Raw genomic sequence first — 16,203 nt, forward strand, 5'->3', positions numbered from 1 at the left:
CTGATTTCAGCCCATGCCCTCCATGCGAAAAGGGAGGAGGGCCTTGAGATGAACAATTCCTATAATTTCCAATTTTATTGTTTCCTGCCTGCTTCCCACTCTGTGTGCTTTGCTTTACAAAAGCTTGAAAGAATCTGTTCCCATGTGCAATTGACTAAACCTTGGTGATCCTTTCGTCTGCCTCCCACCTTAGCATTATCTCACTGTTATCTCGATGGCGTCCATTCAGGTGTTGAAACAGACTTTGCTGGCGACTTGATCTATACCTGCTGACCTTTACCAGGCATGAGGAGCTCAGGATGTTTTCCTGAATGGCTTTCGGAACACACTGTGATCAAGCTGGTTCCAGGGTCAAGCAAGGTTCATAGTGGGGAATCTCGTTTCCTGTTAAGTTATGCCAGTCCATTTACTTACGCCATGATCTGCAGTAATAAACCATAGAATAAGTTCAGATTGACACACACCCCTATTCGCACCTGCGCTCTGTTAATTCAGGAACTCGGTGATAATCTCCTGCTTTAACGGGCTTACGGATCTTGCTGTTCCTAGCTGCAAATAGAATAGTTTCCCCAGTGTGGAGTGCTATGCAAAGCCTGCACAGCAGACAGGAATCTTGGGCAGGGGCTAACGCTTCTCGCCCTTACCACAAGTCTCTTTAAGGTTTTTTTCTCTTTAAACAGCGACAGCAGCCTCTGTACCCCTCCACAAGGCACCCCATCCACAGCTTGTGCAGCAGGGCTGCCTGATGCCAAGCGCCAGGCCCGGTGGCAGCATAAGGCAGCCCCAGGACTTCCTCCTGGGAGGAAGAGCTAACCCACCCACCCTGCGAGACAGGGGGCTTGATCATCTGAGAAGCCCGCCCCTTCGCTCGTGCAGGGGGTGTGAGCTAACTCTTTGCCTGTTCAGGAGTAGAAGAAGAAGAAGAAGAGTTTGGATTTGATATCCTGCCTTTCACTCCCCTTCAGGAGTCTCAAAGCGGCTAACATTCTCCTTTCCCTTCCTCCCCCACAACAAACACTCTGTGAGGTGAGTGGGGCTGAGAGACTTCAGAGAAGTGTGACTGGCCCAAGGTCACCCAGCAGCTGCATGTGGAGGAGCGGAGACACGAACCCGGTTTCCCAGATTACGTGACTACCGCTCTTAACCACTACACCACTGCGGGTGTGCGGCTGCTAGCTCCTAAACGGAGAAGTCTACCAGAGCCCCCACCCCCGTCTCCAGCTTGTGCAAGCAGGCAGCCATGCGCCCCTGAACGCAGAAATAGAAACAAGCCGCCTGCCTGTGTGGGCAGCCGAGGGAGGAACAAGCTACATTGGTCTGGCCGACGTAGCTTGTTCTTCCGTCAGCGGTATCAGGGCCAGTGCGAGGTGGCTGCTTCACCCGGCATTATATCATGAGTGAAACCACAAAGCTGTGTCCCTCGCCATGGGCTGCAGCCGGGTGCTGGTGGCATGAGAACTCGGGCGCAGCAGTGGTTTCACTTTCAGCACAGTGGTACCTCGGGTTACAGACGCTTCAGGTTACAGACTCCGCTAACCCAGAAAAGTACCTCGGGTTAAGAACTTTGCTTCAGGATGAGAACAGAAATCGCACAGCAGCGGGAGGCCCTATTAGCTAAAGTGGTGCTTCAAGTTAAGAACAATTTCAGGTTAAGAATGGACCTCCAGAACGAATTAAGTTTGTAACCAGAGGTATCACTGATTGTTCTCTCCTGCTGCGCATGTCTGGTCCACTGCATACTCTTCTGGCTGCTTCCAGCCCTTTGACTTGGCTGCGCGACAACCTGCTTTGAGGTGCTGGCTGAGAGCACCTCTGGCTCACGGGCGTTCTGAGCTGAAACGTTGGTTGATATCCAGGTACAGCACCGTTCATACCTTTCTGTGACCTGACTCTCAACCTTTCCTTCCTTCCTCAGACAAACTGCCTCCAGTACTTGGATGCCCGCAACACACCTCTGCTCGATCACTCGGCACCGTTTGTGGCGCGCGCCTTGCGCATCAGCAACAGCCTGGCCGTGCTGCACTTGGAGAACGCCAGCCTGTCGGGGCGGCCCCTTATGTTGCTAGGTGAGCAGCTGGAGCTGCCCTCTGTGTACCCAGCCAAACGCCCTTCTCTCTTGCTGACCCTCTGCTTCCATTGCCCCTTTCCCTAATTCCCCGCTGAGAGCTCAGCTTGCTGCTAGCAGGCGTCTTTTCTGCGAGGGCTCCTTGCCTGCCAAAGGCATCCCTCTGCAGCACTGCGAATGTGCCAGCATTGATGGTCCTAATGAGGGGCAGAGCGGTCCCCACAGATGCAGGAAGAAGCCCCCTTGTTGCCTTCCCTCATCCCTGGGCTCTTCAGTCTGCCTAGATCCTTGAAAGGCGCAGTTTGGGGGCTCGAAGGGCACCCTTGCCTTGCCAAAGCTCCCAGATCCGCATGCAGAGTCCATGATGGGGGGCAGGGGGGGTGTCGAAAAATATAGGGGAGGATTGAATAGGAACCACACATGCTCTGGTTTTGGTTCATCCTGACTCTTCCAAGTATGAAATCCAGGCTTTACCACTAACATTGGACTCCAGTTCCCAAAGGCATCATTTTTTAAGAATAGCCCAGGTGAGAGATACCAAGAGAAGCAGTATTAAACTTGGGAGAACGCAACGCCCACACCCGGTTTTTTGCATCCTGCTGAAGGCATTAATAATGAATAGGAGCCAGCCTAAAGAATGCTAGCAATAATGGATGAAGCTTGAAAGACAGTCGCCTTCAGTTACGTGGCGCCTAGTGACAAATGCCCAGCTGCGGCTGACCTTGTGCTTTCAGTTCCAGGTGTCTATAAATGAAGAGCAGGGAGGGGTTGGTTCTTAAATTCCATTCTCTTCCTCCTCTTGGGTAGTCAGTCTTTGCAAGCCAGTTGTGGACTCTCCGCAGCCCCAGGCAGAAGGCAGGTGGATTGAATGAGAACTCATGGCTTTCAGAGAAAGTTCTCTCTATTGGGCAGGACAAGCAGTTCTCCTCCTGAGATTTCTGTTGGAATTCTGCCTGGGTCAGAGGAATGTGCCACAGCGTAGGCACCGGCAGATATTCCTGTCGACCTCCCCGCGTCTCCACTCTGCTGATAAGCAGGCGAGGTCCCGGCGATTCATCTCAGATGTGTGAGAGGAACACACCGTTCATCCTCTCTCCCCTTTGGTGTCCCCCAGGAGGGGAAAGAAGCAGACAGAAAACTATTTACATCTTTTATTTCTGCCTCTCATATCAGTACAGAGAAACATGTCTGCACTCGACAACAGCAAGAAGAAACTCCTCCCATGTACTTCCAGTACAGGTCATATGACACACACACTGAGCTAACATCCGGTGCTCAGTACAGAATGGACTGCCCCTTTGTTTCCATGGCAACAGTCACAAACATCCTGTCTGGCTTTCCAGCCACAAGCAGCTGACTGAGCTGCTGGAGCCTTTGCTTGCTGCAGCATTGGTGCTTTATGGTAACAATTTCGTAGGCTTCCAAGACGCCGCTGCCATTTTCTCATACATGCCCTTGAAGCGGCCCCAGCTTATCTCCTCTTTACTCACTTATTACGTCTTGAGGTGGATAAAGGGCTGGTGGATTGTGCCTCTCCTTGCTCCATCCGCATGGGGCAGCCAGTCCACCTCGTCTTGTGGGCAGGAACGGGGAGTTGTCTCACTGAGGAAAACTGGAGAAAGACAGCAGACCTCATTATTTAACTTGTTGGTTTCAAACGGTCGGCCAGTTGGCTGGTGGGCTCATTTAGGCCAAGGTCAGATCAAGGGGCAAGGCCCATCTCTCCTCCTTACTTGCTTTTGGCAGACGCATAACAGGCCGAGGCCAAGGGCTTGTCCTGTGAAGGGATGCATCAGTCGCACAGGGGGTCTGTGGCCTGGACTCACATCCGCTGCCCAGCTGGGCAGGCAGAAAGCTCGTTGTCACCTGGGAGGCTCAGCAAGGCAGCCGTTGTTGTTTAGTTGTGTCCGACTCTTTGTGACCCCCTGGACCAGAGCACGCCAGGCACTCCTGTCTTCCACTGCCTGCCGCAGTTTGGTCAAACTCATGCTGGTAGCTTCGAGAACACTGTCCATCCATCTTGTCCTCTGTCGTCCCCTTCTCCTTGTGCCCTCCATCTTTCCCAACATCAGGGTCTTTTCCAGGGAGTCTTTTCTTTTCATGAGGTGGCCAAAGTATTGGAGCCTCAGCTTCAGGATCTGTCCTTCCAGTGAGCACTCAGGACTGATTTACTTAGCAAGGCAGCCACTTCTCTTTAATTTTATTCTCCCCTTTGTCTGCTTTCCAGCAACGGCTCTCAAAATGAACATGAATTTGCGGGAGCTTTACCTGGCTGACAACAAGCTCAACAGCCTCCAGGACTCGGCTCAGCTGGGGAACCTCCTGAAGTTCAATTGCTTCATACAGATTCTGGACCTGAGGAACAACCACATCCTGGACTCAGGTGAGGGATCCCTGCTTCGGTCTCCCCCCAAATTCTTTGCGAAACCGAGAGAAGGGCTCAGGCTGTGTCTCTGCCTGCAGTGTGCTTAAGAAGAAAGACAATAGTTGCGGTCCAGGCCAGGGCGGCTCAAATTCTCTTCCAAGAAATGGTTGGGTTTTGTTGTTTGAACACATGTTGTTTGACATCGTTAGATGTCAAGAGAGATAAACTGTTATACAACCTTCCGTAGACACCTGAAGGCAGCCCTGTATCGGGAAGCTTATAATGTCTGCTGTGTTAATTAATATAGTAATATATTTTTATTTTATCTGTGCCAAACTACTCACCAGCAAGAAGTTCTTCTAATTTGGAAGAACAGAGCCATCGGCTACTTAAATGAGTTTGGTTGGCTCTGATCATCTACCTATCAACTGGTTAAATCCTTGAACACATTTAATTTGAAATAAAATGTGACATGTTTAGCAGAAGCTCATGTGGGTGTCTTTTGCACATGACGGAAGGCGGCGTTGGATATTTACAACCAGATAAAAAGTTGCCGTCTTCAGTTTCCCCCTTCTTAAAAACCCCCCTCCTAACTAGAACCAAAAGAACCAATTGAACTTAACACGGGGAATTTGCACAGCTGTTGCCGTCAGAGGATATAAATCTGATGAGCAAACTGATTTAGCTGTTCCCTGAATCGGACATGCAGAGAAAATGCAAATGTGTTCTTATGGTACTCTTCTGTCCTTTTAAACACAAATCCAACGAACGCACAAAATTTTCCCGGCTGCCACTGTGACAGCCGAGTTAGCGGAGCGAGGAGGGAGAGAAAGGGGAGGGGGATTAGTTGAGACAAGGAAAGTGCCGCCTCCGAAAGCCGATGGTGCCTGGGTATTTGTGTCCGACTGAGCTGGTGTCGCGTCTAATAAGGGCTGCGGAAAGGGACTCCCCTCCTCCCTCCCTCAACTGCTCGTCATTCGCTTCACAGGCCTGGCGTACATCTGCGAGGGGCTGAAGGAGCAGCGGAAAGGCCTCATCACCCTGGTGCTGTGGAACAACCAGCTGACTCACACCGGCATGGCTTACATGGGGATGACGCTGGTGAGTCACAGGCAGCCTTGCTGCCCCGGGGCCTCGTTCTCTGGCTCGAGAGCCAGAGGCCAGTCAGAGCTTCAGCCCAATCCTTTTCTGTGGGAGCTTTGTTGGGCAACATGTTGGCCCTCTCTGCCCAGCTGATCTGTTATCTGGGGTTTGGGCCTTGGGGCCTCCTGAGTGCAACATGGCAGCTCTGCCACTGAGCTTTATCCTCCTTCCATGTTAGGGGTGGGAACATCTGGCCTGGTGCAGTCCAGGGGGAGCAGGGAGTCACCAAAGCACACTGCGAGCTGGAAAGCCCAGAGGCAGCTGCGCTTGCTGCTTCTCTCTCTCTCTCCTACCCATCCAGCCCAACTTGAAAACAGAACCTCCTTTTTCTCCTTCCCGGTATTGAAAACAACAGACAGCTACCAAAAACCATTATAAATCTACGGCTGCTGCTGCTGCCATCTTTAGAATACAGGCGGTGACCATTCTAGGGGCGTCCAATTGACACACAGGTCCTTTTGCACCCGGAAAAAGGCAGGGTGAGAATGGGACCCCCGCACGAAATGTTCACTGCCTGTACTACGTTCAGCTGTCCCATCTAGAAAAAAAAGGGTAATGGAACGCAGGAAGTTGCCTTAGAATCATAGAATTGTAGAGTTGGAAGGGACCACCGGAGTCATCTAGTCCAGCCCCCTGCAATGCTGGAATCTTTTGCCCAACATGGGGCTCGAACCCACAACCCTGAGGTTTAGAGTCTGAGCTCTACCAATGGAGCTATCCCAAGGAGGCTATCCCTTATATTGAGTCAGACCATAGGTTCTCCCTGCTGCCTGCGCTGACCAGCTGTGCCTCTCCAGGGTTTCAGGCAGGAAGTCCTTTCCAGGCTTACATGGAGATGGCAGGGATTGAATTTGGGACTGTCTGCCTGCAAGGCCGGTGCTCTTATCACAGAGCTGCAGCCCTTCCCAGAATAGGGGCTGAACAGGACAACTGAAATGGCTTAGGGGCTCAAGGATTTTCCTCCAAGGAACGGCTAATGTTTGCTTTTAGCTGCAAGGGTGTGGAGAGAACGTTTTGTCCCTTTCTCATCACCTGGTGAATTGGATTGGCTGTAGTTAAGAGACAGAAAATATTTCATACAACTCTCTTGTATGTTGGACCTGCTTTGGGTTTCAGTGGGTCTGCCTTCTACACTCCTCACAGCTGTGGATTTGGGAGTAGGGAGGAAGGATGAGGTCCCTGCTGAACGGGGGTTAAACTTCAGCCAGTTGCCAGTTCTCTTACGAAACACGGGGTTTATTTCCCACTTGGGTGGCCAGAATCCTGCACAGAGAGCCTTGCAAATTCTCGGGCCATGTGAGCACCAGCAGACCTGAGGACAGAGTGACTCAAAACCCAGATTGTGGAAAGCCCTTCCCACAGAGGTGCATTTGGCCCCCAAACTTGTCTGTGGGTTTTAAAAACTACTTATTTTGGGCTGTACCTTCTACACATAAGGCCTTCATTGTTAGAGCAGCCGCTCCTCTTAAAAGAGCTCTGTATGTATGCAGGAATTCTGTCTGGTGGGTCTCATGTCCATGCTGCTGCCATTATCAATTTAAAAATCTGTTGTGTGAATTGTGTCTTTAGACCATAGGCCCGGTTCACAGGTGAGGCTAAGTGAAACCATGACTTTGTGTGAACAGGTGAGCATGTGGGTTTCTGGACAGGCAGTTGCAGCCTCTTCGGTTCTCTGTTTGATTCTGTTGCTGGGAGCTAAGCCGTTGTTTGTCTTAGCGTGTCTTTCAAAGCTCGACTCATTGTTCGTCTCACTCCAGACAGACCACAAGGTCATTACCAAGGTGTGTTTCTTGATTTACAGTTCATGGTTTGCCTGAAGGAGACAAAGCATGAGCTCAGGCTTAGACAACATGCTAATCCTCAAACCGTGGCATAGCTCGCAGTAGTAACAGGACCAGAGGAGGGACAAAGCAACTGCAGTCTCCTCTCCAGGAGCTTGCAGACTCACTGGACTGGGCTGATCCCTGGTTTGGGTCAGTGCTGTGTGCAAATTGAGCCACTGTGAGCTGCCTCGAAGTGGACTAAGCCCCCAGGGGCATTCAGTAAACAAGCAACAAACCAACATTTCCTGTTTGCATCTCCAGCCTCACACTCAGAGCCTGGAGACCCTGAATCTGGGACACAACCCCATCGGCAATGAAGGTGTCCGCAACTTGAAGAACGGGCTCATCAGCAACCGCTCAGTGTTGAGGTTGGGCTTGGCGTCGACCAAGCTGACGTGTGAGGGTAAGCCAGGCCAGGCAGCCTCCCCGGGTGCTCAGGCGGCTCTCTGTCTTTTCCGAGGGCAGAGCAGCCGCCACAGGCTCAGCCCCTGCCTTTGCGTGGACTCACTGGCTGTGTCTCTTGGTGCCCAGGCGCAGTGGCAGTGGCGGAATTCATCGCGGAGAGTCCCCGGCTGCTTCGGCTGGACCTTCGGGAGAACGAAATCAAGACCGGAGGGTTGATGGCCTTGTCTTTAGCCCTGAAAGTCAATCACTCGCTGCTCAGGCTGGACCTCGACAGGGAGCCCAAAAAGGAATCGGTGAGTCTGTGCTGTGCTTCTGTTGCAGACCGAAGGAAGCGGCTGGGAAAGTCAAAACCCTCCTGAGATGGCCTAGTTTGATTTTCTGCTCATATTAGGCATGCGGGGAGTGCATGAACCACCAGGGGTGCCCCTGGAGCCTTCAGTCCCCACCTAGCCCATAGAACTGGAGAGTTGGAAGGGATCCCAAGAGTCAACCTCTGCTTAAAAACCTCCAAGGAAGGAGAGTCCACAGCCTCCCGAGGGAGTCCGTTCCGCTCTCAAACAGCTTTTACTGTCAAAAAGTTTTTTCCGGATGTTTAGTAGGAATCTCCTTCCTTTTAACGTTGAATCCATTGGTTCAAGTCCTACCCTCTGGAGTGGGAGAAAACAAGCTTGCTCCATCCTCCATGAGATATTTGAAGATGGCTGTCCTATCTCCTCTCAGCCTACTCTTTCCCAGGCTAAACATACCCAATTCCCACAACCGTTCCTCATCAGGCTTGGCTTCCAGACCCTTGATCATCTTGGTTGCCCTCCTCTGCACATATTCCAGCTTGTCAACATCCTTCTTAAATGCCCAGAACTCGCTTTTTAGGCTGTTGTGGGTCAAGGCTCTCAGCCTTGCACGAAATGGGATGATTTTGTGTACACCACCCAGAGTCCCACTAAGACAGGTTGGGATAGAAACATCAGAGCAGAAGCAAAAAGGGTCTTTTGAAAAAGTGGGGGGGGGGGAGGAGTTTGGCTGGGAGCAGGAGATGGTATGAAGATGGAACAGGGTATTTTATAAAGGGCGGAAGCCACACACCTTAGCATGTACTCAGCAGTGTTCTCTGCATGGAAACAGAATGGCTTAGCCATGTGCTTTCCTGGTCCCTCACGACCAAACACATAAACACTCTTGACGTCTACAGGTGTCTAAATAGCTGCTTGGGAGCTTGTGGCAAATGCCTTCGTGTGGGCAGCTGTCTCCTGTTCCCAGCGATGTATATTTCCAGGCCCCACAAGCGTCCCTCGCTGACAGCACACTGCTGTTGCTACTGAGCTGCCTCCATTTGAAATGCCGCGTTGTAAAAGCTTTCTGTGTCTCGAGAGGCAGTAACATGATTCCGCCTGTCAGGGAGCAAAAGCCTTTGTCCGAGCCACACGATACCCACCGTCTCACGTTTCCGTTGCTATAGGTCGCTTTTGCTGGCGTAGCTTTGGCGCCGCACGTGGCGTATGCCAGCGCAGCCAGCCAGGTAACCCTGCTGCCTCCCCGATAAACCTTCCGCTCCAGAAAAATAGAGGCCCAGTGGCTGGCACTGTCACAGGTGTGCTGTAGGCAGGTAGAAAAACTCCACTTGTGTCAGGCATTTGGCTTCTCTTTGTCCCTTCCCACTTGTGGAAGGCCTTTCCCATGTGGAAGAGCTGTGGCGCAGTGGCAGAGCGCATGATTTGCACGCGGAGGAGTCCAGGTGCAGCCTCCAGTGTCTCCCATGTAGAGATGGGAGAGACTCCGCCTGGAACCCTGGCAAGAGCTCTTGCTAGTCAGTGCGGGCGATACTGATCTAGGCACACCGATAGCCAGACCAGCTTCCTGTGGTCTGTCACGGTACTGTTGGGCAAGCGATATCTGGAGTAAGTAATTGACTCTTTATTGTCAAAGGTACACCTACAAGTTAGGAAAATGCAGATCTGTCAGTTGGGCAAGGGATATCTGGAGTAAGTAATTGACTCTTTATTGTCAAAAGTACACCTACAAGTTAGGAAAATGCAGATCTGTCAGTTGGGCAAGGGATATCTGGAGTAAGTAATTGACTCTTTATTGTCAAAAGTACACCTACAAGTTAGGAAAATGCAGATCTGTCAGTCCGACATCTCTCAGCTACTCCCAGGTGTGCACTCGATGAGGCAGTTGTAGCCACAGAGAGGCTCACGAGAGATGCACCCCCACCATTGAAACTTGCTGCAGGGAGAAAAGAGGCACATCAGCAAAATCAGGAAGAACTTTCTGACAGTAAGCGCTGCTGTCCGACTGTGGAACGGACTCTCCTTCATTGGGAGTTTTCATGCAGAAAACAGATGGATGGCCATGTGTTGTGGATGTCTTAGTTGAGATTCCTGCATTGAGGAGGGTAGGGCTAGAGGACCTTTGGGATCCCTTCCAATTCTACAATCTATGATGTTTGATGAGCATTCAAATGTGTGTTTTCTCCTCCCCCTGTATTGCCTATGAAGGTCCATACTTTGCAAGAGGCTTCTGCGTGTGTGTGTAATTTGTCTGGGGCCACAGTGGTCTTTTGATTCCGTCCAGCATAAAAGCTCTCTGATTCCATCCAACCCACGCAGCACCTGAGCTCAAGCAGGCAAGGCCGAACTCTGCAAACGCCCACCTTCAGGCTCTGTGTCAGCTTCCCTTACAACGGTGATTGGGACCCTCAGACTCTTGGGCTCCAAGCCTTTCTGTCTGCCCCATGCCACTCTCCCTCTACCACACACAACCCTCCCAGCCTATCCCCTAGTGGCCCCATTTCTTTTCCTCCTGGGATGTTTTGCCTAAGCTGGAAAATGTCCTTGAGCTCTGACAAAACTTGCTTGCGTGGAATCATAGAATCATAGAGTTGGAATAGACCACAAGGGCCATCGAGTCCAACCCCCTGCCAAGATAGAGAGGAGGTGCATGAATATGTGGGGAAACTAACCTGGCATTGAAAGATAAAATTCCTTGCTTTGCCAACTTTGCCTCCCCCCCCCCCCGAAAGTTGTCCAGGAGGCTGTGGGCCCCTCAGGCTGAAAAATGTTTTGCGTGCCCCAGCTTTACAATAAATGGCGCCCCTGTGCCTTTCAGCTGCTGTGCCGCTCACCCACCACCCGCCTTTCTCCCTTTTACAGGTGAAGAGCTTTATCGAGACGCAGAAGGCCCTCTTGACGGAGATCCAGAACGGCTGCAAGCGCAACTTTGTCCTTGCCAAAGAGAAGGAGGAGAAGGAGCAGCAGCTCCAGCAGTCCGCCTCCATGCCCGAAATCACCATCACGGAGCCCCTCGAGGAGGGGCCGGTGGAGGACGAGGGGCAGAACGGCGACATGGCGCCCACGCCGGAAGAGGGGGAGGAAATCAGGGAGGTGCCGCCCTCCCAGGAGAATGGGGAGGCCGACAAGAGAGCTGGTGGTGACGACGAGTCCTCAGACTCCGATTCGGACACAGACGAAGAAGAGGATGAGAAGCTGGTGATGAAGGCTCTCCCGCCGTCGCCTCAGAAGCTCAGCAGCCCTGATCACGCGGGCGACTTGCCCAAGCCACCTTCCCCCCCAAAGACCAGCGGTGTCAGCCCCGAAAGCAGGGTGCTGCCCCCTTTGAACACTACAGAAGAAATAAAATGTGAATCTCGATTGGGAGTCACCAGTGGGCCTCCAGCCCAGGCCAGCTCTCCCGGGAACGAGAGGAGGATTGCGGTCTCCAGCCCTGGGCGAGGCCACAAAATATTTGTCGTTACGCGGGTGGAGAGCCTGCCGGAGAAGGCAGCGCCGGGGGGTGCCGATACGCGGCAAGAGGGGAGCCCTCTTCCTCCACAGGCTTCTCCGCCAAAGCCCAGCGACCCTCCAGCCCCGCAGGCTCAGCCAGCAAAGACTGAATGCTCAGACGGACAAGCGACTGAGGCTGTTCCCAAGAGGGCGGCTGGCTCAGAAACCCCTCCCTCCACACCAAGCCCTGTTTTGGGGGCAGAAAAGATGAACTCTGGGCCGTGTGAGAGCGCTGTTCACAGCTCTCTGCTGCCCAACGGACTAAGGATGGAGTTTGTTCATGCACTACCAGACGCTCCCTCAGGGCATGATGGGAAAATGGCCAGTTGCTCTGTAGAACATGGTAAGCACATAGAGAGAGCACACTTTGCATTCTGGGAGAGGCGTTTATATAGGGTATCAAACAGACCCTACTCTTATTGTGTCAAGGAATGAAACCAGGGGGGGGGAGAGAGCTGGGTGGGGTGGGGGGGCTCAGCCGTATGGAGTCTTGCCTCCTAAAAGGCAGGTGACTACGGATTTCACAGATTTTCGCAGAAGCAAAGGCCAGGTTTAGACACTCCTTGGGAGCAGGGCGAGGACATGGCTGACTCTCTGCCTTTCCACTCTGCTTTCCAGAGCTAAACTGTTCCAAGAACGAGAAGGAGCTGGAGGAATTACTTTTGGAAGCAAGCCTAGAGATGGGGCAGGAGCCAATGTGACCCTTTAGGTAAGGGAGTTGCGTGTCAAAATGGGCAGAGGGAATATGCTGTCTGCTAAAAGAGGGGGCTCCAGGAAGGATAACATGGGGGGGGGGCAGGAGCTCTTCCTCCCTGCATTGCTGCACCAGCAGAATGTCACCTCGAAAGCATTAATCCTGAACACACTTAAGCAGGAATCAGGTCCCGCTGGGTTCAGTGAGATTTTCACTTTCTAAGTAAGTAAGCTTTAGCACAGGTTTTCCCAAAATTGGGCTTTTGGACTACAGCTCCCATCATCCCTAGCTAGCAGGTCAGGGATGATGGGAATTGTAGTCCAAAAACAGCTGCAGACCCAAGTTTGGGAAACACTGCTTTAGCAGAATCTGGTGACTTACCTGAGCATTTTGAAAATTCAAGCTTGGTGCGCCTATCTAGTCAAGCTTCTCAATCTCATGGAGTTAGAAACAAATCTGGGTGGTGTTCAGGTAAATATATTTACCTAAAATGTATATATTATATATATTTACCCAAAACGTATATAATACAGCACAGCAAGAGGAGGAGGGAAGAGTTTGTGAGGGCTGAGAATGGGGAGGGCAGGGTACTTGAGCTACTGTTAGAGTAGTGGTATTTCTAGATGGGGATAACCTGAAATACATGCTTATTATTCAGTATATTGGTGGATGGGGAAGCAGAAGCAGTCAGCGCGGTGCTAACATCCCGGGACAAATTGAAGGGAGAAAGTTAAGAATGGAAGGGGGCTGAAGAGAGTCGTAATGAAATTTTCTTTAAGGGTTTCAAACCTCCCCCCCCCTCCTTTCAAGGCAGCTACATTGAAAATTTAGCACTGTGCCATTTTCATGAGTCGGTAAGAAGCCGGTGATTTTATAATTAGATATGGGTCTATATCTGCTTGCGTTGCCCTCCCACTCTGGTCTCCCGAACCTCTTTCTTGCTTCCCTCCCCACCTTCTCCTTTTCTCTCTCTTTCAGTTCTGGGCCATTCCGCATCCAATGGGGTCTCTTTGGGGAAGCGGCTGCCTAGCTTTACCTCCTCCCTTCACCATGTGATTCCGAAAACAACACCACCACCGCCCCCCTGACTGCCACACAGAGGCAACGTGACAAGCGCCGCCCGTCCCGTTCCCCCGAACGGCATCCATTTCCAACTGTGACCATTTCCCCTGCCGCCGCCACCCCCCTTTTCTCATTCTCGAAGTCTTCCCTCTGATAAAAGATGTTCTGTTTGGAGGGGGGGGGTCGGGATTCAGGAAACAGAAGAGCCGAGGAGACCTTGACCCAGGAGAAGAGCTTCCTTCAGGGCGAACTCTTGACATCTTTTGCTGCTTTGGTGTGTCTCCCTGGAACTCTTGCCAGGAGGGGGAACTCAACAATGTTTTTTGTTTCGTTTTTTCCTTTTGCAAGGGGATACCCCTTGCGAGTGATTTCACGAGGCAGAGAGGCTGTTTTGCGGACTCGGATCGTTGGCACCGCCTCTCTCCAGTCTAACTGGGCAACTTTAAAAGGAAAAGGGCGAACACTACAGATGAACAGGGCCCTGTGTGCTTGCTTTTTGTGTGTGGCGAGCGCCGCAGGTCCCAGTAGGTCCAGTTTTCCACGAATGCTTGGGGAGGAGCAGGCCTCTCCTGGGTCCCGCTGGCTGAGAGCGCCATAATGCTGTAGCTCCCTTGCCAAGCAAGACTATTGAGGCTGTTTAACCCGCAGCACAGACTACTATTTATTTTTATTTTCCAGTTTCTCTTTCCCCACCCACCGCTCTCCCTTAATTGCGTCTCCTTGTTTGTTTGTCTTTTCTTCGGTGTCTGTTGAACAGAATGGGAACAGTTTTTCCTCCCGCCTTTTAACCTCCAACCAACTTTAAAAAAGGAAAAGGATCTCTGCTTCCTCCCAATTTGCAGAGTGCACCAAATCGGGAAGCCACCAAGAAGCTGCTTTTCCCTGGTGAAGTTGTTTGAAGTAAGCTGAGAGAGAGAGAGAGAGAGAGCGTGCCCCGGTGTGTGTGTGTGTGTGTGTGTGTGTGTGTGTGTGTGTGTGATGCCTTCTTGTGCATTGATGGGCAACCTTTGCCCATTGCCCACCAATAAGAGGACTGCCGTGGCTTCGACTGATCCGGCTTCTCCTGTCCTTCAGCAGAGAGAACGAGGCAAACTCCTTGCATCTCTCCTATCAAGATTTGTTCTTCAAGCCATACCGTGCCGAACTTTTGGACGATGGGGGTGATACTGTGTATGGCTTGACTGTTGAAGTAGCGAATATTTTAACTGACCGTAAAACTACATAAATGGCACGTTTATGAAGAGGGCAGGGTGGTTCTCTTCTCTCCCCCCCCCCCCCGTTTTGTTCACCCCATACGATAAAACTGATGTGAGAAACGTCTTAGGATGCTGCTGATTTTTGGGGCAGTTTTCATCTTTTATTGTTAATTTGTTCTTCAAAAAGTTGTAGGCTTTCCCACAGTTCCTGTGCGTACATCAGCTGTGGACAAGGACCCAGCTGCAGTGATAAGAGTGCTATCTTGCTATCACCAGGGCCTTGCGGGGTCCAAAATCACTACTTTTGTAGAAGGAGGTCGAATCCCTCACAACAGCACCCCTATCCCACTCCCTGGAACTTCGATTTCCTTGAGAAAGGGGGGCAAACGCACCACCAGTTGAAAATGTGAACTGCTCTCCCAAGTTTTGCTCCACAGAGGAAATGCTCCAGGCTTTGTGGGTCTCCTGGCTGGCCGGCCGTTTGGCACCGAAAGCGGGGAGGAGGTGGGTTGCTGCAGAAAGCGTATTGCTAGAGGGTGGGTGGGGGTTGATTATTTTATTTCTCAGGGAAGGACTTTTTTGCAGCCAAAAAAATACCTGGGATTGCGGGGGAAGCCGGTGGAGCCAACAGTGCAGTCCCTCCCCCTGCCCCCCCCTCCGGTGGTGCGTTGAGACCCAGCGGAAGAGATCCCAAAGGCTATTACGAGAAGCTCCGCAAAGACCAGGTTCAAATGGCCTCAGAGATTAGCTCCGATAGGCAAGGTTTCTTCCAAAAGAGAAGAAGCTTGCCTGCCAAGATGGGAAACCAGGACTGATGCCTTCGTATGTCGCCAGTAGGACGAGAGGCGGGGCAAAGAGCCCCCTTGCATGGGGAAGTCTGTGTTGTAGGACGACAGGTGTAAAAACAAGCGCCCGTCTTTTTTTGTTTCGAGCCTAGGTGCGGCGGGAAGAATAGGCCCTCTCTTTGGGTCCTTACATTCTTTTCTCACGAAATCCTGCTGGGATCACTCGACTCTAACCCTGGTTGCTAGCAGGAAAGGAAGAAAAAGAAACACGCCTCATTCTCCCTACGCGATGGACTGCTTTCCTCCTGTTGACACAAAACGAGATCTCCGCAGGAGATTTGCGGTACTAACCCCGAAACTGAAACAAAAAGGAATCTCTCTCTTTTTTGTATAGACTTAGCAGAGGGACCGTTTTCTCTGCCGCAACACCCTCTAAAAATGTGGGGTGGGGGGGAGGGTGGCAGCTGTTGGGTAGACATAGAACTTTATGCTTTTTACTTTATTATTATTTTTCTTAAGTGCAATAAAAATCTTATCAGGGAGCTTGAGAGGGCACTTTTGCTGCATGGAAATTCAGGCTGGAGAGGCAGGAGGGAGAAAAACAAAAACTTTGTGTGCCCACCATCTGCTTGACCATGATTCCTTTTCTCTCTCTCTCTCTCTCTCACACACACACACCCTGACACACAGACACACATGGAGTTTTTGCTGCGTTAACACTACATTTACAGAAAAGAAGATGGCGCCAGTTTGATTTTGTGTTCCTTTTCCTCCCTCCCCCATTTTTTTTTTTTTTTTGGCTAAAGTTTGTCATTTCTGTTTCGTGTGTGTGTGGAGTTTTATTTTTGTTGAAACTGTCTTCTATTAAATGAAAAGCTGCATTCAT

At 51.4% G+C, this 16,203-nt stretch overlaps 1 protein-coding gene across 1 annotated transcript in view; it reads left to right on the plus strand.

Annotated features, from left to right (window-relative positions):
- Positions 1 to 16,203, plus strand: part of PPP1R37 (protein phosphatase 1 regulatory subunit 37) — a 50,579-nt gene extending 34,376 nt beyond the window's left edge. The window contains exons 6-13 of the mRNA XM_082230984.1: positions 1,916 to 2,066; positions 4,293 to 4,448; positions 5,419 to 5,531; positions 7,658 to 7,799; positions 7,928 to 8,094; positions 10,951 to 11,923; positions 12,199 to 12,289; positions 13,253 to 16,203. Coding sequence (XP_082087110.1) covers positions 1,916 to 2,066; positions 4,293 to 4,448; positions 5,419 to 5,531; positions 7,658 to 7,799; positions 7,928 to 8,094; positions 10,951 to 11,923; positions 12,199 to 12,281 — 1,785 coding nt within the window. The 3' untranslated portion in view covers positions 12,282 to 12,289; positions 13,253 to 16,203. The remainder of the gene's footprint in view (positions 1 to 1,915; positions 2,067 to 4,292; positions 4,449 to 5,418; positions 5,532 to 7,657; positions 7,800 to 7,927; positions 8,095 to 10,950; positions 11,924 to 12,198; positions 12,290 to 13,252) is intronic.

The sequence above is a fragment of the Podarcis vaucheri genome (assembly GCF_965113315.1).
Source record: "Podarcis vaucheri genome assembly, chromosome: 7".
In the NCBI taxonomy this organism is placed as follows: domain Eukaryota; kingdom Metazoa; phylum Chordata; class Lepidosauria; order Squamata; family Lacertidae; genus Podarcis; species Podarcis vaucheri.